The sequence below is a fragment of the Rhinoderma darwinii genome, chromosome 5, assembly GCF_050947455.1.
Source record: "Rhinoderma darwinii isolate aRhiDar2 chromosome 5, aRhiDar2.hap1, whole genome shotgun sequence".
Taxonomy (NCBI): Eukaryota; Metazoa; Chordata; class Amphibia; order Anura; family Rhinodermatidae; genus Rhinoderma; species Rhinoderma darwinii.
The window spans coordinates 287219099-287245343 of NC_134691.1; the positions used below are offsets into that span (position 1 = coordinate 287219099).

Below are 26245 nucleotides of genomic sequence, written 5' to 3' on the forward strand. Positions count from 1 at the left end.
TGGGCGTATATTCATTTTTATGTGCTGCGGGTTTCATATCAGATTTGCGGCGTGATTTTTACGCAGCATATCTGACCCGTGGGAACCCGGCCTCAGGATTCATTCAGACATTGCTGTTGAGGCGCTGTTAGAACCGCACAGAAAAACCGCATCTGAAACATTTTATGCGGATCTAACCGTACACTAACTGCAACGTGTGAATGGACCCTAAGGACAGGGATTCACGATGACATATATGCTACCTGCCATTATAGGAAGTTAGGGGAGGGTCAATTGGATTTCTGCGATAATCGCAACAAATACTCGATTTTTTGCAATTGCGGAATCGCATCCCATAGGGTAGCATTGCATGATGCGATATCGCAATGCCATTTACCGTGGATGGATACACACGATATCCTGCGCTTTTAAACGCCTCGGTACCTCAGCACCTCAGCCCATACTCCCAATCTTGCTTCTTCACAGAATCCTTGCGGTCTATAGCACCATCTACTGGACAAGTTAGTGATTACAGCCAATTGTGCTTACAACACACAGCTGTGCACTCACGTGAGAGTCATGAGACAGGCTTCTGCCAGTCATTACTTCCAACCTGCTGCTGGGGAACTAGGGAAGTGAAGCCGTGTTGTTTGCTCTGCTACAGCTACGCTCTATGGTCGGTGTGTAGTGTGAGCGCGGCCTGTAAGTAATGAAGTGTATCATGTCGTGTGTGCCATTGAGCGGCTGTTTGTGGCGGTGTAGCAGAGAGCACAGAGCTTCCTGTTTATCACCAGCAGCCGTGCAGCTCGCGTGCTGTTACTTCCTACAGAGGTCACAGGGCTGAGCTCTGGACTTGGCAGTGAGGCTTGCAGTCTATCCTTTTGTCCATGCTATATACTGCTTATAATACAGTAATATACCACAGATGTATGGCTGCTGACCTTCATATGCTCTGCTTGACCATACTGCTATAGGAGTGTACTGGGTAAGATGGTGAAATGTATAAAAGGGGGGCAGATTCCTCAGGGTTGAGGGTCCACTACTGAAGCCCCTGGTGATAACCTCTAATTCTCCTGCTGCGGAGGAAATGGACCCATGGTCAAGCAGAGTAGGGCCTGTTTGCACATATGGGATTTGTTGAGGATTTCATTGCAGATTCTGCACCGACATCTTCATCAAATCTGCATTTGGTAACCCCATTCACATGCAGAAAAAAATCTGCATAGATTCTTGTGGGAAAAAAAATCTCTGCAGGAGTATGTAGCATGCTACTCGTTCTCGTGGATTCTGCATGAAAATCTGGCATATTGGATCAATTCAATGGGGCTACTCCTTGTGCGGATCTGCAGCACATCAAACTGCGTGTCCGTGGTAGAAACCGAAGTTTTGTAGTAATCTAAAGTAAATAGGTGTTGGATTTGCCATAGGAAAATCTAAGACCCGAACAGAGCCTAATCCAGAGTAAGTACTGGCTAATAGAAAGGAGACCCAATCATGGCATCCCCTACTATAGTGTCCGTATGCCAGAATATATGGACAGGGGGTGTCCACTTTATGATTGTATCAGGGTGTAGTTTTAAACCAACAGGAAATACTATACAAGGAAATCCAACCATGTTATGGTACTTCTATACGGACCGGCGTGTGCCGTGTAAACGAGGGCCGATCACTGAGACAACGCGTAACTACGAGGAGTCAACCCCATACATTTCTATCATGTCGGCAGCGCGTCTCTTTACACAGGGAGGTGTGCTGCCCACAACGATGATATTTTAGTTTTTTTAAAACTATACAAGCTAAAGTTATGTGGGATTGTTGCTTTTTCATGTAAGAATGTCATAATCTGAGTTGAAACCCAAAAGTAATGCCATCGTTCCTGCACATCCGTATGTGAATTGTGTACGGTTAGTCCTTTTGGGTCAATACTATGGAGCTGCAAGTGCTCACTGAGGTAATCTATTTCTAATACGACATCCGATATTACAAATTTTCCCCCTTAGGCTGTATTCACACGACAGTCATAAACAGCTGTTTTCAGAACAAGTAAGTTTTATATGGCTGTTTTCACATGTCTGTTTTTTTTTTAACTTTTATTTGTTTTTTATGGACCGTGAATACGGTCCGTCAATAAATAGGACATGATCTATTTTCAGCCATTTTTACAGCCCACATACAAGTCAATGGATCCGTGTTTAACGGCCACTCTTCGGAAAGCGTCCGAAAACGTCCGTCAAAAACAGATTTTTTTTTTAGAAGGTGTTTTTTTTACCCCCACGGTCGTGTGAATATAGCCGAACTGATTGTATATGAATCTGAGAGGGAGGCCTCCGTATGCCATGATGAACTTCTATAGAATTATGTTGTGTTTGCAAATATCCTTGTACGTACGGTAATTGTAATGATCTAAATGTCCATCCTGTAGTAATGATTTTATGTGCAAGAGGTTTAGAAAAATTCACATATTGAGGCAGTGACTGGTTGACATTCTTCATTATTGACTCGTGGGGGGGGGGGGAACCACAATTTATTTTTTTAACTAAAGTGAACACCATTTAGTAAAACAGTACATGTGAATATAGCTTTAGGCCAGGGGTCTCGCACTCAGCCGGGTAAATGGGCCGCACGTAGCATTACTTTCAAATTGATAAAATACAAAATTATTGTTCAATTAGCTATTTGAACTACTATAACAATACTATAATATTACTATAACAATACCGCATTCCTATAACACTACCGCATTCCTATAACACTACCGCATTACTATAACACTACCGCATTACTATAAGGGTATGTTCACACACACTAATTACGGACGTAATTCGGGCGTTCTTGCCCCGAATTACGTCCGAAAAATGCGCCTCAATAGCGTTGACAAACATCTGCCCATTGAAAGCAATGGGCAGACGTTTGTCTGTTCACACGAGGCGTGTATTTACGCGCCGCTGTGAAATGACGGCGCGTAAATAGACGCCCGAGTCAAAGAAGTGACCTGTCACTTCTTTGGGCGTATTTGGAGCTGTTATTCTTTGACTCCAATAAAAAGCAGCGCCAATTACGTCCGTAATTGACGCGGCGTTCAAGCGCCTGCACATGCAGTTACGGCTGAAATTACGGGGACGTTTCCTCCTGAAAACATCCCCGTAATTTCAGCCGTTACGGACGCTGTCGTGTGAACATACCCTCACACTACCGCGTTGCTATAACACTACTACATTACTATAACATTACCGCCTATAATAACAATACTACATTACTATAACACTACCGCGTTACTATAAGGGTACGTGCACACACACTAATTACGTCCGTAATTGACGGACGTATTTCGGCCGCAAGTAGTGGACCGAACACACTGCAGGGAGCCGGGCTCCTAGCATCATAGTTATGTACGACGCTAGGAGTCCCTGCCTCTCCGTGGAACTACTGTCCCGTACTGAAAACATGATTACAGTACGGGACAGTTGTCCTGCAGAGAGGCAGGGACTCCTAGCATCGTATATAACTATGATGCTAGGAGCCCGGCTCCCTGCACTGAGTTCGGTCCGGTACTTGCGGCTGAAATACGTCCGTAAATTACGGACGTAATTAGTGTGTGTGCACGTACCCTAACATTACCGCCTATAATAACAATACCGCATTACTATAACACTACCGCGTTGCTATAAGGGTATGTTCACACGAGGGCGTCCGTAACGGCTGAAATTACGGGGATGTTTCAGCCTGAAAACATCCCCGTAATTTCAGCCGTACCGGCATGTGCAGGCGCTTGAACGCCGCGTCAATTACGGGCGTAATTAGCGCTGCTATTCATTGGAGTCAATGAATAACAGCTCTATTTACGGCCAAAGAAGTGACAGGTCACTTCTTTGACGAGGGCGTCTATTTACGCGCCGTCTTTTGACAGCGGCGCGTAAATATACGCCTCGTGTGAACAGACAAACGTCTGCCCATTGCTTTCAATGGGCAGATGTTTGTCAGCGCTATTGAGGCGCTATTTTCGGACGTAAATAGGGGCAAAAACGCCAGAATTACGTCCGTAAATAGGCCGTGTGAACATGCCATAACACTACCGCGTTGCCATAACACTACCGCGTTGCCATAACACTACCGCGTTGCCATAACACTACCGCGTTGCCATAACACTACCGCGTTGCCATAACACTACCGCGTTGCCATAACACTACCGCGTTGCCATAACACTACCGCGTTGCCATAACACTACCGCGTTGCCATAACACTACCGCGTTGCCATAACACTACCGCGTTGCCATAACACTACCGCGTTGCCATAACACTACCGCGTTGCCATAACACTACCGCGTTGCCATAACACTACCGCCTATAATAACAATACTACATTACTATAAGGTCCTGTTCACACTGAGTTTTTTGACGCGGAAACCGTGCCGCAAAACTCCTCAAAAACCGCACGAAATGCCTACCATTGATTTCAATGGGAGTTGGATCAGTTTTTTTACGGCGAGTAAAAAAACGCGTCGCGTTAAAAAGAAGCGTCATGACCCATCTTGAGGCGGTTTCTGCCTCCAAAACCCCATTTCAATTAGTCAGAAAGAGGAAAAAAACGCCTCTGAGTGTTTTGACGAGTGTTTGTCAAATCACTGTGCAAAAACCATCTGGAGCAGTTTTTGCAGGAGGAATTTTCTGAACACAGCCTATGTTCACACGGAGTATTTTGCCGAGTTTTTTGACGCGGAAACCGCGTCGCAAAAACGGCCCGAGAACGCCTCCCATTGATTTCAATGGGAGGCGTCGGCGTCTTTTTCCCGCGAGCAGTAAAACTGCCTCGCGGGAAAAAGAAGCGACCTGCCCTATCTTCGGGCGCTCCCGCCTCTGACCTCCCATTGACTTCAATGGGAGGCAGAGAAAGCGTATTTCGCGCTGTTTTATGCTCGCGGCGCTCAATGGCCGCGGGCGAAAAACGGCGCGAATATCGGCGTGCAGGGAGAGGAATATCTGCCTCAAACTTCCAAACGGAATTTTGAGGCAGATATTCCTCCTGCAAAATACTCCGTGTGAACATAGCCTTAACAATACCACAATACTATTACAATACCACATTACTCTGACTATACCACATTACTATAATACTGCGTTAGAATAATAACAATACTACATTACTATAATACTGCATTCCTATAATAACAATGCTACATTACTATAAGGGTATGTTCACACGCCTAATAAAAAAACGGCTGAAAATATGGAGCTGTATTAAAGGGAAAACAGCCCCTGATTTTCAGCAATTTGTTAAGCAACTCATGTTTGTTGCGGCATTTTTTACGGCTGTTTTTCTGTTGAGTCAACGAAAAACTGCTCCAAATACGGGTCAAGAAGTGACATGCACTTCTTTTTACGAGGTGTGGTTGGCTGCAGCGGTCACATGGGATGAAACATCATCTCAGGAGACCGGACTACAAGAAGAAGCAGGGAGCTCTGGGTAAGTATGAATTATTATTATTATTATTATCATCCCAGGCGGATGGCCTAGACAATGAAACACAGAATTCTGGGTAAGTAAGTTGTAATTTTTTTTTTTCTGAGTTGCGTTTTTTTTTTTGTGAAGGAATCTCTGCACTACAAATTGTGCCCCCCCCCCCCTGTAGATAGTGCAACGGAAACTCGCTGCGTGAAAACTCATGCATGTCTGAATGGGTCCGTGTGCTGTGAGTTATTTAAACGCGCAGCACACAGACTAGTATTACGCTTGTCTGAAAGAGCCCTTCGACTGAGTTCACGTGCCAATTATGCTGCATTTAAAAAAAACAAAGAAAAGACAACCACAAAACATTTATAGAATAAAAGGGCAAGTGGGCCCGCTGGGGCCCTATGTACTATGTATACGGTTTCCATCTGTGCCGAGAGCTTTCCTAGTGCACACGCCGAACGTAGTTAAAAAGCAAAGTGTGAACAGAGCCTAATGTTCCTGCCTAAATAACTATACCCAATCCATAGAACAGTGAGTGTAGCTGCCTTACCTTGGTGGTTTGTGCACCAAGTGTGGGATTAGGGATGCACGCTCTGGTGCCCATGCAATCAGGCCAGTGGTGGCCCTTTCAGTAATGACCAGTAATGCGCCCATAAGGCCAGCATACAGTTGCACACAGTGCAAAATATATGGACTTGGTATGCCGTCACACAGGGTCTTCGCGTGTAAGGCTATGTTCACACGCAGAGTCAAAAACGTCTCAAAATATGGAGCTATTTTCAAGAGAAAACAGCTCCCAGATTTTCAGACGTTTTTTGTGCCACTCGCGATTTTCGCTGCGTTTTTTTTATGGCCGTTTTTGGAGCTTTTTTTCAATAGTCTATGGAAAACGGCTCCAAAAACATCCCAAGAAATGTCCTGCACTTTTTCGCATCCGTTTTTTTACACATAAAAAAACGCGTAAAACGCTCAGTCGGAACAGCGCAGTTTTCCCATTGAAATCAATGTGCAGATGTTTGGAGGCATTTTGCTTCCGATTTTTAGGGCGTTTACGGCCCGAAAAACGGCCGAAAATAAGTCGTGTGCACATACCCTAAGGCTGTTCACAAAGTTTTTTGAAGGCGGAATTTCTGCCTCAAATTTCCGTTTGGAAGTTTGAGGCAGATTTTGCACTGCCTGCACGCGGATTTTCATGGCGTTTTTCGCCCGCGGCCATTGAGCACCATGGGCATAAAACTCTGCGAAATACGCTTTCTCTGCCTCCCATTGAAGTCAATGGGAGGTGAGAGGCGTAAACGCCCGAAGATAGGGCATGTCCCTTTCTCCCGCAAGGGGGTTTTTCCGCTCGCGGGGAAAAAGACGCCTCCGCCTCCCATTGAAATCAATGGGAGGCATTTTCGTGCCGTTTTTGACGCGTTTTGCAGCGCGGTTTCCGCGTAAAAAAACCTGTCAAAACTCTGTGTGAACATAGCCTTACACTGCTGTGTGCATGAGCCCTGGTTTTCATATAAGGGTATGTGCACACGATGAGAGGCTTTTATGGCTGAAATGACAGACTGTTTTCAGGAGAAAACAGCTGCCTCGTTTCAGTCGTAAATGCTCCTCCTCGCATTTTGCGAGGCTTCTCTGACAGCCGTAAATTTTGAGCTGCTCTTCATTGAGTTCAATAAAGAACGGCTCAAATTACGTCAAAGAAGTGTCCTGCTCTTCTTTGCCGAGGCTGTATTTTTACGCGTCGTCGTTTAACAGCTGTCAAACGACGACGCGTAAATGACAGGTCGTCTGCACAGTACGTCGGCAAACCCATTCAAATGAATGGGCAGATGTTTGCCGACGTATTGTAGCCGTATTTTCAGACGTAAAACGAGGCATAATACGCCTCGTTTACGTCTGAAAATAGGTTGTGCGAACCCAGCCTAAGGCCTCATGCACACGACCGTAAAAACACCCGTTATTGCGGGTCGTAATTACGACCCGCAATAATGGGCTCATATACTTCTGTTAGCCATGGGTACCTTCCCGTTTTCTCACGGGAAGGTGCCTGTGCCGTTAAAAAAAAATAGAATATGTTCTATTTTTCTATTTTACGGGCCGTGCTGCTATACTTTATAATGGCAGCACGGCTCGCAAAAGCGGCCGGCTGCCCGTGCCCGGCCGTGCTTGTAATTACGAGTCGTAATTACGAGCACGGTCGTGTGCATGAGGCCTTAGGCTGGTTTTGTGCGAGCTTCAGGTTGTAGGTAAAATGTGCTGTATACTGATGCGTGTCGGCCTAGGTCCTGAACAGAAATGTGTTCTTACTCATAGAAATGAATCAGTTATTTAAAATAAAATTTGCATTAATCATATTCTGATTCAAACAATTTTTGTTTCTTAAAAAAAATCTCGTTCTGCTGTCTCATCTACCCACTGAAATTACCACAACAATGTTAACAGCTTTTACTTCTGCTGCCGTTGTGTGGGTGTTGTCTGTACACTTGATCAGCTGGAAATTAACACTTTTGGGTTATGATTTGTCATTTTATCACAGTCAGACTTTTTAAAGGGAAATTTCGAGATCCCCCTAAAATAAATAAACAACGAAAAATGTGTTCCCGTAATGTAGCTGGCCTAATGACATTATCTCTACAAAAAACATGGTACATACTACTACTCGCGCTCCCGGTGCGTACTATTTGTTGACATGGCTTGTGGTCTGTATTTGTTTACTCAGCTTTCTGCTGAGACTATGTAGACAACTACGGTATTGCTTCTGTCAAAACTACAGAACCCTCGCACAATGGAGACAAACGGAAACCATTTGCACCAGATTCATCACCATTGAAACCAATGATAATGCAAACAAAAACGTATGGTTTCCGTTTGATTCAGTCAGGGTTCCGTTCATGGGTTCACTTGACGGAAAGCTCCGACAGAACGCCTGAACGGAGTCCTGACGCAGATGTGAATGAAGCCTAAAAGGGGTTTTCCCACAAACACATGTTATCCCCTTTGCACAGGATGGATAGGGGGATACATGTGTGATCACTGGGGGTCCGACCACTGAGACCCCGGCAATGAGAAGAACATAGGACCGGAAGTACCCCGTAGTTCACCTTGAGAAGGGTGCGCAGGCTCTATTTATTTATAAGCAGCTGTCGGAGGATTTGTACTGTTAAACAGCAGCGCATGCGCTAATTAATATTAGAGTACAGCGGGGACAATGCATGCGCGATAATACACGCCCCCTAAACTCGGCCATGTGGTCGGTATGCGGCATGCCACTAGAGAGTGAAAAACGTGACGTCACAGGTAATATGACTCAAGGAGAGCTGAGAATGAGGGCCTTTTTGAAAAAGTAAGTACATTTTAATGTTGGCGCGCAGTAGACCTTAATTGGCAACATAGAAATTTATCAGACTACCATTTTACAGTGAAGTGCCACCTTTTTAAAGCCTCTTTAATGTGTTAGGGATTTGCTTAAAGGGGATGACCAGGAGGATAGTAGGTGCTGTTGTACACATATTCAATGGTCACATGACTGCATCATCGGCAACTTGGTGGGGTCCTAGTACCTGGAAAGCCCCTCCAGTTAAAGGCCATAATTCAATAGCTCACCACTAGGCGAGCTCACTGTATATGACTTTATATTGTCTTCAATGGGAACTGTGTAAACCTATGCAGGGAGCTCCCCCCTAGTGGTGTCTGCAGGCAGAAAATTTTATTATGTTACCCATGGCTGTGAAGGGAAGGTGGGAATTTGGAACTGGTATCAGAAAAACAGAACTCCAACACTTAAAAAGAATTTGAGACCGATTTTTAGAATAAATGACATTCTAGGCAGGGCTCTAGGCTACAAAAATCCCTTCAACTCCTTTTATCTAAACATTTTGTAGCCAAATAATAATTTTTGGTCACCAAATAAAAAACAACATTATTACATGTAAAATAAGGAAAGCATTTACACTGGACTGCATGACGGCATTGATTTTGCTTGCCTTCTTATATATGGAGTTTCTCTGGAGCCACCTTGGCATTTTCATATCCTGCAATTAAAGGGGATTTTCGTGATAAAACATTATGGGCATGGCACTAGTTTAAGGGGCTGTCCAGTCCCTAAAAATTGATGGCCTATCCTTCGGATAGGCCATTAATATCTGATCGGACGGAGTCTGACTGCAGGGACCCCTGCGGATCATTTGTTTTGAAGGGGCCGCATCGCTCGTACGAGGGCTGCTTTCATTTCCCTTACTGTTCACACTGTGATTTGCCGACTCGCTTGTAGCGGCGGTTCATAGTATTACAGCCTTCTCCTATTCGCTTCAATGGGAGAATGTTGTAATACTGTGAACTGACGCTACTGCTGTGTCGGTGATTCACAGTGTGAACAGTGACCGGAATGAAGGGGAAGCAGCGCTTGTATAGCTGATCGGCGGGGTTCCTGGCAGTCGGATCCCAACGGATCAGATATTGATGGCCTATCCTTATGATAGCCCATCAATTTTTATGGACTGGACAGCCCCTTTAATTCTCTATACGGAGTACAGTAGCTCAGGAAATGGATTCCCTATGGGTAAATTCACACATACCTGATCTGTTGCAAGTTCCCTACAGAAATGCCACAAATTTCAACCATTGTATTAAATGTTAAATACTTTTGTGTCAAAAAAGACAAAAGTATAATAGGTATGATACCTTTATTGGCTAACCATAAAAGTTCTATATGCAAGCTTTCAGAGCACAGAGGCCCCTTCTTCAGGCAGTTTACAAATGAATGACTTAGAAAAAAGCACAACATTTAGATGTTACACAAAGACAATTAGTACATGAGGTGATACATCATTAAGATAAGCCGGGGCAATAAAACTGAGGTTATAGGGGTGATGACTTAGGAGTTAAGGCATCTGGAGTCAGTCTGATGGGGGACGTGACGTGTGTCCATGTAGTGGCTCATAAATCCTGGTGTTAGATTGAGGCCTTGTGTCAATGACTGGAATTTTATCATCATCTTGAATTTCCCAAATTTGGGAATTCAAGATGATGATAAAATTCCAGTCATTGACACAAGGCCTCAATCTAACACCAGGATTTATGAGCCACTACATGGACACACGTCACGTCCCCCATCAGACTGACTCCAGATGCCTTAACTCCTAAGTCATCACCCCTATAACCTCAGTTTTATTGCCCCGGCTTATCTTAATGATGTATCACCTCATGTACTAATTGTCTTTGTGTAACATCTAAATGTTGTGCTTTTTTCTAAGTCATTCATTTGTAAACTGCCTGAAGAAGGGGCCTCTGTGCTCTGAAAGCTTGCATATAGAACTTTTATGGTTAGCCAATAAAGGTATCATACCTATTATACTTTTGTCTTTTTTGACACAAAAGTATTTAACATTTCATATTGTCTCTGGCTAACACGGTACTACACAATTTTTTACTAACCATTGTATTGAAATGGTTGTAATCAGAAGCAATATCTGCCTGTCTATGTGGATGTACCCGCAGATTTTACAAGTTACACAGCAAAAAGAAGCCTGGTACATGACCTTTTTTACAACACGTATACAGTGAAACCTCTCTAAAAGACCACCCAGTTATCTAGACCTGCGTTACTGTGACCGATTCTCCCTTCCATAATACAGTATACATACAGACCATCTTCTCTGTGAGGACCACCATTTTTGAGTGGTCATCCCCGTGGTTTCATTGTAAATGATATTTGTGCAGGTGGATGTAAGCCACTTCTTCCTGTCTGTCATTTCTAGTTCACATTATTGTGTTGGTCTTAACAGCCTTCCCCCCTGAAATATTGCAGTATTGCTTCTTCAATCTATGTATAAGACGATGTGTGAAAAAAACCAACTTGCAGGAACAGAGAGCTCCATATCCTTTTGTGGTGACTTTTGTTATACTTATCTGGGCTTGTTATGTTGCTTCGAGTGACCAACTTCCCCGTTCTGCAGCCACGCTGAACTTCCTGTGCTGGTTGTGTGTTGTTCCTGAGACGTGGTCCTTATTTGTATGTGTCGTGAGAAGTGCTTTGGGTTTCTCACGTGGCTATACTGGGAGACCTGCTCTGACCATGTTTATTGCTAGAGGGTAGGGGGAGGCACTGCTATGACTTATTCTGACTTATTTGGGGCAAAACCTGTAAGGCCTCAGTTGTAGTATTTACATTCACGTGAATGAGCAGGGCTGTAGTAACGCAGCATGGCCGCTATACGGTGGTCAGAGCCTCCGCTTTCTGCTTCCCGCACCCCCCCCCCTGCATAGCTTGCCACTGATCATACACCGATGACCAAGTGATCAGTATAAAAAAAACAGCCTCCATCCTGGACGACCCCTTTAAGTGACGGGAACACGTCTTCTGGGGTTTTGCATTAGCTGAAGATAGAATTAACAGATAAAACATGTAGCTGAAAACAAGCCACAATGTTATGAGGGAGTTTACACAGGTGCAATATACCTATGAACATACCTGGCGCAGGTAGTGAACATTTTTGGCCAAAATATCAATACCTCATGCTTATTATTTTTGCAGGCTGCAGTCTGGACTTGGGATGTTGCGGGAGAATGGGGTGCCAGTACTTTGTGTGGTACAATTAGAGGGTGTTGGGCAGCCCGCCAGATCTAACAGTATTGGTGTAACAGGCTGTAATCCAGCATGGTGCACTATACATAACCGTATGACTGGCAGATTATAGAAGTATTATCTGTGTGCAATCATAATACGGAGCAAGCACCCCCCTCAAATGATAGGTGTGAGAGTGGCTGCTCATCATGTAGTTTTCACCTGTGTAGTCTCCTATTGTGGCTTGTTCACATCTTTGCTGGGAATTGGTATTTTAACCTTGCCTTGTATCCGTTTGGCTATGTTCACGTCACGTTTTTTTTTTTGCCTACGGTTACGCCAAGAAAAAGCTCACGATGTACATGTAAAAGGTAGGCTGTGGCAGATGCTGAGCCATAGACGTAAATTGACATCTATTTAACGTATACATCACGAAAGGCTGTTGGAAAGCTCAAGACACATCCGCTAAACTGATGCCTGTGACGTATGCCATAGTGGCGTGCGTTACCCATAGGGTCCTATGTTGAGAAAAAAATGTATACTTTATGGTATACTTTTTTGTAGGATGGAAAAGTATAGTCTAATGCGCTATTCAATCCTTTAAAAAAAAAAGAAGATATACCCGACGGAGGCCAAAACATGTTTTTGTCTAGCTAATGGAGCCCTATGGACTGGTTTAGCGTGTATGTCGGGAGCTCAACCAATATACGCGCTGAACTAGGACCCTGTGCGGTACCGGCCTACCATGGAGTTTTAATAACATTAAGGCCGGATTCACATGACCGTGCTTGGATGTGAAAAACGGTCCATGTGTCCGCCGATTTCCAGCCCGATTACGATACATGTGAACGGGACTTCTGGCATCATAGACATTTAGGCAACAGTCACATGACAGAAAAATAAATAAAAAATGGCCATTAAAAACTTGCATTTTGCATCAGTGTCTCCAAATTCTGATCCATTTCCAGTTCGTCTGTCTGTTTTTCATGGCCGCTAAAAAAAGAATAAATAAAAAAAAAAGGATGGATTTCGTTTGTCAAGGGTTTTTTTAATTAAACCCCTGAAAACAGCAGTGCCCATGTAGATAGTGCTGCAATTTCCCTGTAGTTAGTGCCCACATATATATAGTGCCACAGTGCACACAGCCAGTGCCATTCCCTCAATATAGTGCCACACTGCCCTTGTAGATGGTGCCACACATCGATTCAACGATTATGTTAAACAGAATCGTGAGAGTCCTTAAGGGTGATTTAATCAAATTAATTTGATCGCTGAGCCCTACGCTAAACCGACATGACAAATGTGATGTGAGCAGGGCCTAAGGATTGCCTTTCATTGATTTTTGCTAGAAGCGGTTATGTCTTGCATAACCTAAGTGCAGATTAGTATTAAAAGGTTATTTGGAAGCTTTATATCACTGGTGTGTGGTTAGTAGCTGTTTAGTGGTTAAAATGTGGATGCTGCAATATGACTTTCCTTCTCTTTTCTGCGTATTGATTATCATTGCATGGCTGAGCTAGCTGTTTATACCCACACAATGTACAAGGGCTTTTTGGTTTTGTATCTATTGATCTAGTAGTGGGTATGATGTAAATAAAGACTCTGTACATACTAGGATGTCACGATACCAGAATTTGAACTTCGATACCGATACTTCGTGTAGCATTGCAATTTCGATACCAAAACGATACTTTACCAACAGTAATAAAAAACAAAGTTCTTCCATTTTCTGATGTGAGGCGCGTGGTGTGATGATGAATTTTGAATGTGCCTCACATTAATAGTAATGAACCCCATCATGTTTCTCAGTCATAATGGGTTAATGTGTGAGGTACATGATGGGGTTAATTACTATTAATGTGAGGCACACGGAGGTTAAATTCATTATTTTATTTTTTACAGCGTACACATCATAAATGATGCAAAAAAAATTTGTTGTGCAGGTTATTACGGCAGTGCCAATACCGAATATGTGTGTGTTTTTATGTATTGAGACTTATTTTAATGTTAAGGCGGGATTCACACGACCGGGTCGTTCCCGAGCCCGAGTGTCGGCCGGTAAAATCGGCCATTTTGCCCGGCCGGTTTGCATAAAGTTATGCATCCGTGCCGGGCCGGGCAGATCCGGACAGTGACATCAGCGGCAGCTCCTGAAGGGGAATCCCCATGTGTTCAGGGATTCCGCTTCAGGAGTTTCCCCTGATGTCACTGCCCAGATATGGACAGAGACATCAAGCGCTCTGTCCAGGAGCGGAATCCCCGAAAACACGGGGATTCCGCTCCTTCAAGGAGCTAAAGTGCGGCTAGCACATAGCAGAGCGGGGAGATACCTCCCTGCTCTGCTATAGTGGCGTCGCTACAGTAGTAGTAGCAGCCGCAGCAGCAGCAGCTGCTGCTGCTACTACTACTAGCGGCGCCATCGAAGGTGTCGCCGAGCCAGGGTGCTTTTAACAAGCAAGGGAAGGGAGCCAGCGCAGCGCTCCCTTCCACCTGCTGTACACCCCGGCCCTGCAACACAGTGTACAGCGATGCCATTCGTCAGAATGGCATCAACTCCTCCTCCTCACATGCACTCTGCGCTGTGAGGAGGAGGAGATAGAGCGCAAGCGCCGGGAAACCCGGCCATCACTCGGAACACATTCCGGTGATGGCCGTGTAATACCCGGCCCCATAGACTTGTATGGGAGCCGGGCGGCCGGGTGCCCGGGCAAAGATAGAGCATGTCCTATTTTTTGACGGCCGGATTTTCCGGCCGTCAAAAAATCGGTCGTGTGAATAGCCCCATTAGGGGTCTATCATTCCTAATGCAGCCGGGTGCCGGCCGATTTATGAACGGCCGGCACCCGGACGGGAAACCCTGCCGTGTGAATGAGGCCTTATTGTAAAAAAAGGTGTGTGTATTTTTTATTTAATATTACTATGTTTTTACTTTTATTTTTAAACTTTAATGCACTAGCATATATCCGATTCATGCCAGTACCTTAGCCTGTGTATGTATAGTACACATGCAGGTGTTAGGACATACCTAAGTATGCCCTAACAGGATATATGGTCAGACAGCCCTGGGGCCCTTCAATGGACCCTGTTCTGTCTGCCCTTACTGTATATGGTATGGCCCTCGATCGTGTCACAGGGATTTCCTGTGACGTGATCCAAAGGGCATCCTCCCCCCCCCCCCTCTTATTTACCCTTTGAATGCTGCAGTCAGCTATGATCGCAGCATTCAGGGGAATAGCAGCGGAGATGAGAGGTTTCTGTGATCTCTGCCAGTGGGGCTGCGGCTGTGTAATACAGCCATTCCCTGCTCCTGACATAAGTGCGCGCGTGGTCAGCATGAGGAGATGCGGCCGTCGCTGCACTAATGAGCGGCGGTTCAGGCACTGAAGACAGAACAGGGGGTGTTTTGCAGTGTGCCCGCCATGTTCTGTCTTCGGTGCCGCCGCTCATTAGTGCAGCGCTGGTCACATCACATCAGCCTGACGGCGCGCACATGTCAGGACTCAGGAGCGGGGCAATGACTGCATTACACAGCCGCAGCCCCGATCTCAAACATTCATGTATTACTATACTGAGCTGTGCGGCCGCACGGCTAAGTATTGAAATACATGAAACGACGGTATCGAACCGTTTGGGGATGCACAGTATCGAAGTTTCGATGCATCGTGCATCCCTAGTACATACCATTATGAAGGAACCACACTAATTTAAAGGCTATTTGTGTTTGTCCGTGTGTTTTTGTGTAATTTCTTAATTTTTTATTAAAAATTAGTTTTACTTTTTGAGATACAGCTGTTCTATATTCTCTACAGAGCGTCTGTATCTTTCGCTATTCACTGAATCGGTCAGTCCCGTGGACCGGATGGGTTCAGTGACAGCGGGTGATCCACCTGTAATCTGTCACACCTAAAATATGAACTTAGACGTGAGAGATTACAGGTGGTTCCTGCGTGTCTGAGACACGCTGGACCTGCTGTCACTGAACCCGTCAGCTCCACAGACCTGACTGGAACAGGTTTCAGCGCTAGATGCAGCTGCTCTGTATACAGAGTACAAAACAGCTATATCTCAAAGTTAAACAGTTTTTAATAAAAACTAATAAGTTGCACTAAACACACTGATCAATTTATTATTATAAAAAAAAAAAGCCCTCAAAGGTGCACATAGCTTTTAAAGGGATTGTACAGGATTAGAAAGATATGGCTGCCTTATTCCAAAAATAGTGCCATTCCATGGGTTGTTTGGTAACCCCTATCTGCTATTGCAGCAGATCGGCGCTGCAATGTAGATTACAGTAACGTTTTTATTTTTAAAAAACGAGCATTTTTGGCCAAGTTATGACCATTTTTGTATTTATGCAAATGAGGCTTGCAAAAGTCCAACTGGGCGTGTTTACAGTAAAAGTAAAACTGGGCGTGTATTATGTGCGTACATCGGGGCGTTTTTACTACTTTTACTAGCTGTGCGTTCTGACGAGAAGTATCATCCACTTCTCTTCAGAACGCCCAGCTTCTGGCAGATCACGCTGTGACATCACTTCCCCAGGTCCTGCATCGTGTCAGACGAGCGAGGACACATCGGCACCAGAGGCTACAGATGATTCTGCAGCAGCATCGGCGTTTGCAGGTAAGTCGATGTAGCTACTTACCTGCAAACGCTGATGCTGCTGCAGAATCAACTGTAGCCTCTGGTGCCGATGTGTCCTCGCTCGTCCGACACGATTCAGGACCTGGGGAAGAAAGTGACGTCACAGCGTGATCTCTCGAACACGCTGTGTGTCTGTGCACTGCCAGAAGCTGGGTGGTAACGAAGAGAAGAGGATGATGCTGATTTGTCAGCATCATACACTTCTATTCACAATGCCCAGCTAGTAAAACAAGTAAAAATGCCCAGATGTACATACACAATACACGCCCAGTTGTACTTTAACGTTAAATACGCCCAATTGTACTTTAGAAAGCCTCATTTGCATAAATATAAAAATGGTCGTAACTTGGCCAAAAATGCTCGTTTTAAATAAAAACGTTACTGTAATCTACATTGCAGCGCCTATCTGCTGCAATAGCAGATAGGGGCTGCAAAATCTGGTGACAGAGCCTCTTTAAATGGGCATATTTATATTCATAGTCTTAAAAATTGTCTGACCTTGTCCTGATTGTACTACTGTTGTGCCCAGGATAAATGCTGGTTCCAGTGAAACATTGTTACAAACACTGAGATATATTTATCATAATGACTCAGTGTTTTTTGTTTAATACGTTTTTAAATTTTCACGGTGGGGCTTACTTCACAGTGGTGTGTTACCCCTGTTTTTAAAACGAGTTACTATTAAAAGGTATATTTTACTCAGTTGTCACTTCAGTGAACCTGACCTTGTCCTGCTCTAAGAGCTGCAAGTTGTTACAATGTGTTAGTCTATACAATGCTTTGTGAGTCTTCTATGAGCTGCATGCAGAAACTATTTATTTTCCACATTTTGATAAGAGGAATTGCAAATTATAGAAAGATTTCTTTCTCCGGAATATTCCTGACTTCAGCGGTTGCAGAACTTGCTTACGTGTGCAGTCCTGGTACTGTGGTTAATGTACATAGAACTATTGCAACACGTATCTGGTCATCCGCCTCTCAAGTGGAGTATTTTCTTCATTCAGATAAACAAGGTAGGTTGATGAGGAGTACTAGTGCTCGACTGACTGACGCTGGGACCCGGGCCATGGTTGGTGAGACGATCTATGTTTTCCTGACAAGGTTTGAGCTTGTATCTCTTCACTGAATTTGATTTGTGAAAGGGGCAACTAGGAATGGGCACAGGAAAATGGCTATCCTAGAAAAACCAGTTTTGCAATGTGTTCAGACATTACCTTTTGTGGGGGGCGTTCTACTGAATGTGTGCCCCAGTTCCTATGCAGTTACATATTGAATAGATTATAGGTGCCCAATGGAAGGATTTTTTTTTTCTGTAATACATATTGTAATAAACGCCCAGCAGCGGATTTATTGTATAATGAAACATATCCAATACCGTGGATTTCTTACAATATACAGTTGAATATGCCTGTCATTAAAAATGGGCATACGTTTTGCTCATGGACCATGAAACCCATTACATGGAGCTTCCGATGCAAATTGTGCAAAAGAGGATAGTCCTTTATATATAAACACACCACGTGCTTCATCCTATAGGGAAGGCTTGTACGTCTCCTCTCTTTTGTATCCACTCCTGCACCTGGCTAAAAACTGCAGCAGAAACTGATTCTAGCCTCTTTCACACGGCAATATTTTGCATCCGTTTTTATCCATCTCCTTTTTTTTTGCACCCACTTCTGGTTTTGCATGCAGTGCTTTTTTTTGAATGACAAAATGATGGACACCCGACGGAGTACCTATAAAGCCAATGGGTTCCGTTGGTTTCTGTCATGCGATGGGTCCGAAAGCTACAATTTTTTTTTTTTTTGTTTTTTTTCCTGTTTCTCTGATGAAACCGAATAATGGCAGTCCTAAAAGTCACTGAGCACGTCAGTATGACCCATACTGCTGGAAATGTTTGTCTATAGAGTGTGCATGGCTGTCTGCTTGGATTAATAAAATTATAAAATGCGTACAAAAATAAATTAATAAATATATATATATATGTATAAATTATAATATAGGTACTTTTTCTTATTTCACACACTCAACAAGAGACTATTTGTTTCTTTAAAAAAAATACCCAATTCAATATTCTTTTTCCTGTAAATAAGAGTTTGTAGAGTTATATTTAAAGGTGTGATTAGATCAGCACTCAAGTGTTAGAAAAATAAAAGCATTGAACCTTTGAAATCCCCAGGAAGGAACATGTTGATAACTCGGGGAAATCCAGATCAGATATACTGTCACGCAGAAAAAAAAAAAGTTATAAATTGCTGAAATAAGATGTTTGCTAAACATATTTTTTTTTTAATACCTTGCGTGCAGATGTTTTTTTTTTTTTTTTTTATTTCCCCAAAAACTTTTTGGAAGTTTTGACAGACAATGAAAAAGCATCAAATTCACGGATTCAATGATATCACTGAAATTCTACTACGCTTTAATTACAGAAGGTTATTGAGTGATATTCCTTAAGAACATACATGTGAAATGAGCTTTTCTTTAATAAGTAAACTACAACGTTTCTCCTAGCCACCTAAAAGGAGAGGGGGAGACCCAGAGATGTTTAGAAGTCATTTGCACAAACTGCAAACCAGAGTCTCAAGGTTTTCTGAAATGTAATATAATTTTGTGGTTCTAAGAGAGAGCTCCTCCATTCTTGCTAGTTGGGCTCCCTTTCTAAGCCAATGGCTGATTGGAGCCACTGCTGATTTCTGATAGAGGTATAAGCGCCCAAGTGGCACTAAAAAGTTGTAGCCATAACTCCCTGGACATCCCTCTAGGGAATGTCGGCCATATATTCTGAAATAGTAGGCGGGGGTTTATAATAATGGAAGGATGGGTGATGGAATTTAGTAAAGTTTGTACTGGATCCCAATAAGGGCCAATTTTTATTTTTTTTTTCACATTCCCACTATAAGTGGAGATAGGTACCCGGGGCTTTATTACATCTCCAACAAGTGGATGAAATGTCAGAACAAATTTTATGTGGAACCCAGGGGGTTTTATACCGTCTAGTGGTTGGTTTGTATGAAGACTCTTTACCCCAAAGAGCTTCTTTATATCTTCTACCTCCTCTTCAGTGAAAGTTGTATGTAATTCCAGTTCCCAGGATTTAAGAAAGGTGGCGGGGCAGTAGCTCTCCGTTTTAATGAGATTATATGAGAGAAATGTAACTTTCCAGGCGGTTGTCGGAGAAGAAGCTTCTCCAGCCAGGACACTGAGCGATCAAAAGGTCCTTGCCCAAGCGCTCCCAGATCGTTTGATAATAGTAAAGAAAATTGAGGAAAGAGAAACCCGGGTGTGCTTTCAATTCTTGGTATGTGGAGATAGACCCATCTTTCAAGACGGAATCGTACGTGCTGCAAGAAGCTTTGTTTGCTAAGGCCCCATGCACGCCCCGTATTTTTCATCAGTAATTACTGACCCATTCATTTCTATTGGCCACGGACACCTTTCAGTATTTTTACTGATGGGTGTCTGTGCTGAAAAAATTATAGAACCTGTCCTATTATTGTCAGTACGTGTTTCTGCGGCCAGAATTCACCCGCAAATCTGCGGGTCAATTGCGGCCCCATTCATTTCTATCGGCCCATGCACACGACCGTGGTTTCCACGGTACGTGCATGGCCCATGAGCTTGGACCGCAAAAAGATAGGACATGTCTTATTACGGCTGCGTTTTGCAGTCCAGGCTCATAGAAATGAATGCACGTGGCCATGTGCACGGCCTGCGATTTGCAGGCGGCCTGCGGGTGACACTGTGCGGCCTTTTCTGCCGAAAATCACGGTCGTGTGCATGAGGCCTTAGACTGGACAGTCCTTTTGGATGTTTGCTTTAGGAAAATACGGTATTCCCAAGGCCTTATTCACATGAGCGTTGAATACGTCTGTGTGACGGCCGTTTTAACAACTGGCGTCACACGGATCTATGTAATTCATTGGGGCCATTCACACGGCTGTTTTATCAAAGCGTGAGAAGGGTCCAAGAAAAAAAAATAGGACGTCCTATTTTTTTATTTTTTTTTTACGCTTCACGATTCCCTCCATAGACTAGTGTATGGGGGATGCGTCCAGCAGTGTACAGCACGGATGCACCTCGGACGTGGAAACAGTATTTTTTTCATGTCCAAGCTTTGCAACGCTCGTGTAAATCTAGCCTAACTGACATGAAAGGGGAAGGAATTTGGTGCGGGTGCTGTAACGCTCCTTTAATCGTCCATGTCTGAAAATAAGGGAATTACTTACTAGAAATGGAGCTGCTTTATGAGAGTCAAACCATAAAAGGGAGGTCAACGGGATACCTATTGCCTCCTCCACGGGGACATGGAGTTTAGCAGATGTAGGTTTTGATATTTACAGTGTACCTAACGTTTTAGGTGACTTTTCAGAACGAGCAGTCATGTGTATAAACAACGTTGTTTCTTGCTATTATATGACTTGCATTTTGCATTTTTTTGCTAGTTGGTCACTTGACGACATATATTCGGAATACTATTAGATTAGCAGTTATTGTTTGAAAAGTTAGAGTGCATTTTAAGGGTATTTGTCGGTTACTGGTTTTATTCTAATACTGTCTTCTAGGATTACACCACTAGAAGGCAGACTTGTATCTGGTGTATTCTGCTTTATCGGGGAGGGATAAATAAACATGTTTGTTTTTTATTTGTACATCTGTTTGGGTGGTTATTCTATTATGTTAAGAGTTCTTCCAGTTATAAAAACAAAACAAAAAAACTGTGCAGGAGTAGCTGCGGGCTGCTCCCTAGACAGTAGGAGAGTGCGTTTTTGTTCTGCCTCCTAGGGCTCAGTACAGCGTGAATTTGGCCAGACCTTTTAAATACCACAATTCAGTGCCCATATAGAATCAGCGAATTACTTACAAGATCTCTTAGGATGCCTAACCGTAGCATCCAAACTCCTTGCTTCAAGCGGCGCCCAATTATACGTAAAAGGTACACGTTTGGTCTGACTCACCCACACACTGTACAAAGGTGACCGCACAGAGGAGCCAAACTCCGCGAATAGAAAGTATTCTCTTTACTCCAACAACATGCAACGTTCTGGCCGCACAGACCCTTTGCTTGAGAAATGGTTCTGTGCGATAATTGCGGAGTTTGGCTCCTCTGTGCAGTTGCTGTTTTTTTTTTTAAATTGACCTTTAGACTTCTATGGTGTTTTTTTTTGTTTTTTTTTTTTTTAAATGTATACATCATGAAAGTTAATCATGTATACATTAAACGGATGCCACTCTTTCCATATGTACGACCAGGCTCTTGCTCCCTCTTAGTTTACAAGCATCTGGTGCTTGATATAGAATTGGTAGGACTAGCACTTCTTGGATTTCGGGAAATTGAAAATCTGCAGCTATGTATGGTACAATGCAAATGGCAAAATACTGTACGCAGGTCACAGGTGTGAATTTGCAATCTATTTCCTCTACCTGTTAACATATCTCCTGCCTCCTCTTGCGTGGCCTCCCAAATCTATGGCAAGTACATTATTTTCATGACTAGGACAGAAGATCAGGAAAAGAGGAGTTAAAATACCATGTTTCTATATACACCTTTTTGTTTTTAAGTAGAATCTTTGTCTAACTACAGGTATACAGAATGGACCGTCTCACAATGTTGACACTCTTGGTGGTAGTAGTTATTAACCTGGAACTAGGAAACACAAGCAGTTCCTTCAGACACCTATTTAAAGGAGTGAAGGTTCCCCCAACAACAAAAGGCGATCCTGGAAAACCTCTCTTTCTTACACCTTATCTGGACAGTGGGAAAATCGATGAGGGTAAGAAAAACATATTTCCCATAACTTTCTCATCCACACAGCTGTGTTGTACGGAGCCGTCTTAGAGGTGCATGAGGTCTATATTGTACACCCATATACCGCCAATTTCTTACATAGGCATACGTTTTTTTTTTCTGTTTGACTACGTGCGAAATCCAGCAGAAAAAAAAGAATTGTGCCGTTCTCCATTCGATACCATTTCTTCTATGGGAGAATACCTTCATGCATATGGAGCCTGTACGGTTGTGCGTGGGGACCGTTTGACTCCATGCCGTACTGCCTTGGTGCAATGCCGTACAACTCCATGCCTATGTGGACCCTTAGTTTGTGAATGAGAAACATTATTTATTTCTTTGGTTAGATGTAATATCCCCTCCCCCAAGTAAAGGGGTTGTGCAGGATTAGAAAAACATGGTTGCTTTCTACCAAAAACAGTGCCACACCTGTCCATGGGTTATGTCTGGTATTGCAGCACAGCTCTATTGAAGTAAATGGAGCTGAGCTGTAATACCACACACAACCTATGGACAGGTGTGGCACTGTTTTTGGAAGAAAGGAGCCATGTTTTTCTAATCCTGCACAACTTTTACTTGGGGAAGGGGATATTTCAGCTAACCAAAGAAATAAATAATGTTTCTCATTCACAAACTAAGGCCCCACATATGCATGGACTTGTATGGCAAAACTACAGTTGAAATCCAGTCCTCTAATAAGAATTTGTTTTTAGCCTATATATTTTTTCTCCCATATTGCTTGTAAATACATATACACATCTCTATCTATAGATCAAGCATGGACATAAATATGGACTTGCATGATTTTTATTAGATTTCCATTATAAGTAATTGCAGTATTTTTCAGCACGTGAATTAAGCCTTGTAGGACAACTGCCGGGATCAAATGTGAAGAGTTATTCGGGATACCTCACTGTGAACAAAACCTATGACGGCAATCTCTTCTTTTGGTTTTTCCCTGCACAGGTATGAACAAATACTACTTTTTATATTCCAATTCCACCATTTTATTTCCTACAAAATGTCTGGACTCTGTGTGGAAATATGTAGGTCTAATATTCCATGGAAAAAGTGAAGTAGGGGTCAGTTCACATGGTACTTTTTGCCAGGCAACAAATAATTGGAGGAATTTTGAGGCAGATTCTGTAATGGCAGCTCTTCAAATGCAATTAAATTCAAATGCAAAAACCTTGGGCAGTTTTCGGTCAAACATCGTGGCTAAAACGCTTTTAACGAGCACTGAATTTTTTTCGGCCACTCATTTTATTTCACAAAACCGCTTCAGGAAAGAGCATGAAGCTTTTTTATTTCCGTGAGTGGTCATAAACGGCTAGGGGGGCGGGGACGCCTCTGCCTCCCATTGAAATCAAAGTGGGACGTCTTTTGGCAATGATTCAGACGCGGTTTCAGAGTTAAAATCGCCACCAAAAACACTGTGAACTGACCCTTGTTTGTACAATTTTATGCACGTGCAGCAGATGGCGATGTCTTACTTTTAGTTAAGACAGAACCAAAATTAGTTAAGGCCCCATGCACACGACTGTAAAATCGCCCGGAATTACGGGCCCATTCATTTCTATGGCCGACTGACACCTTCCCGTATGTCTATGGGAGGGTGTCCATTATGTAGAAACCTGCAGGAAAAAAATAGGACATGTCCTATATTTTAATTTTACGGCCCGTGCTCCTATACTTTATAATGAGAGCACGGCTCGTAAAAACGGCTGGCTGTCGCAGGCTGTGCCTGTAATTACGGGTCGTGTTGTTCACAGTGGTCTTTTATCTACACTCTGTGTGCATAGTCTTGACTAAAGGCGGTGTTTTTTTCTTTTTTTCTTCTTAATAAAGCCTAAACATAGGCTTGTGGAGTAAGTAATATTGTAAATCTAACTTTTTGTTTCCGTTTTATATTACTTTTAGCTCAGTCCAGAGACTGCACCAGTTTTACTGTGGCTGCAGGGAGGACCAGGAGGTACGTCCATGTTTGGCCTCTTTGTGGAGCATGGGCCTTACATCGTGAATAAGAACCTGACGTGTAAGCAGCAACTCTTTCATGTCTATTGTACAAGTTTACAGTGTATGTTACCAAAAAGTCTGGGCAGATAGAGGGGAATAACATGCTAGAATGGAAGAGCAGAGTTAGTTTGTAGTCTGTTAGCAGGGAAACACAATGCTCTGAAAAGAAGTTGAAAACCAAATCCCAGGTTTTGGCATGCTATATGAGAAGCTTCCGTTCTCAATGGTAACGACATGATTCAATGTAATAAACCACGATGCCACTTTAGTGGTTTGCAAAATCTTTATTTTCTTTTTTGCCTATGCATGAAATAAAGGAACCGGTTACATCATGGCACGTCGTTAAGAACCTTTACATCAAAAGAACAAACCTTGAGATTAGCCATGGAGGATTAGGTGAGAGGTATTTTCCAGCACACCTAGAGAGAAAAAGCAAAATTGGAACATACCAGACCATACAATCATGACAGGACAGATGACCACATAAGAAGGTGGTACAGCAGTGCAAACAGCTAGACTACATAAGCAGATCTCCATCTGGGACACACAGCGGTGCAGGTCTCCATCCTGCTAAGAGAGAAATAATTCCTTAATAAAAAGGGGAGAATGGGGCTTAAGGGTCTTTCTAAAAGTTCGTTCCAAATCGCCAGCAATCGCATGACATTTCTCCCTGTAGGGAAACGTTGAGGTAGTGGTTGGTAATGCCATGATTTTACTCTGACTCATGGGCGACCTCGTGTGGCATATTCTTGAATTGATTTCTACATTCTTTCCCCCTTAACCTATTTATAAGGCCCCATGCACACGACCGTATTTTTCTGTAATCATAATTACGGACCCATTAATTTCTATGGGCACCTTTCCATATTTTTACCGTAGAAATTATAGAACATGTCCTTGTCTGTAATTACGGCACGGACTCCCCACAAAAGTCTATGGGCGCTTCCTTGAATACGGACGGCTACGGATGTGTAGCCATCCGGAATTTCGGAAGCGTTTCTAGGCAACTCCAGGTTTGAAGATATGCATGTTTGGTTTTCTCCTTTTTGCAGATCCGTATATACGGACGCACTACGAACCGTATTTATGCATACCGTTCCGCATATGCAGTTAATTTGTGGATGATTACGGATCGGTGTTTACGGATGGATGAAAATAGTCGTGCATGGGGCCTTACCGATTGTTCTACACTACTACCACTTAATAAACTGTGTAATGGTTAAATTGCTAACATCCAGTGACTAAGTGTTTAAAAAAAATAAAATAAAATCTTAATGTAGAATATGCAGTGTCAGGCGCTGTCCTTGTGTAAATATCCAAAGGTCTTTCCCCCCCCCCCCCCCCCCCCCAACTAATGGGAGATCACTGCTTCATCTAAATAAAGGGCGATATTTGTGTAGAAACAACATCTGTTTTGGGTAGTTTTATGTTGTTGTTTGGTAATGACCACATGTTTTTGTGTCCTAGTGGTTTATCGGGAATTTTCTTGGACAAACAAATATTCAATGTTGTATATTGATAATCCGGTAAGTCTCATTTTTGTTTTCATTCTATTTAAGGAGATACAGATTTAAACAAATGTCCGCTTTTGTTGGTTTAATAAATAAAGTAGGATATTAAAAATACAGCAACTTAATGGTTCGAACAGTAATGCTTCATTTTTCTAAACATTCAGCAATTTTATGTTCCATAATTTATTTATTTTTCTTGTCACATGTTATGGGTGTATCCTTCTATGGGCTAAGTATAGACTGCAGACTCTTTAAAACTCGCCATGGGCGTTCGGTATTAATCTTACATTTAAATGCGTTATAAC

At 43.1% G+C, this 26245-nt stretch overlaps 1 protein-coding gene across 4 annotated transcripts in view; it reads left to right on the plus strand.

Moving 5' to 3' along the window:
* Positions 1-538: 538 nt before the first annotated feature.
* Positions 539-26245, plus strand: part of CPVL (carboxypeptidase vitellogenic like) — a 100789-nt gene continuing 75082 nt past the window's right edge. The window contains exons 1-5 of one of the 4 annotated variants that reach the window (XM_075827250.1): positions 539-681; positions 22210-22399; positions 23261-23379; positions 24334-24448; positions 25897-25955. In XM_075827250.1, coding sequence (XP_075683365.1) covers positions 22219-22399; positions 23261-23379; positions 24334-24448; positions 25897-25955 — 474 coding nt within the window. In that variant the 5' untranslated portion in view covers positions 539-681; positions 22210-22218. Of the gene's footprint in view, positions 682-17257; positions 17317-17364; positions 17730-22209; positions 22400-23260; positions 23380-24333; positions 24449-25896; positions 25956-26245 lie in introns of those variants that run through there. The other 3 variants (XM_075827252.1, XM_075827249.1, XM_075827251.1) reach the window with 3 other exon arrangements.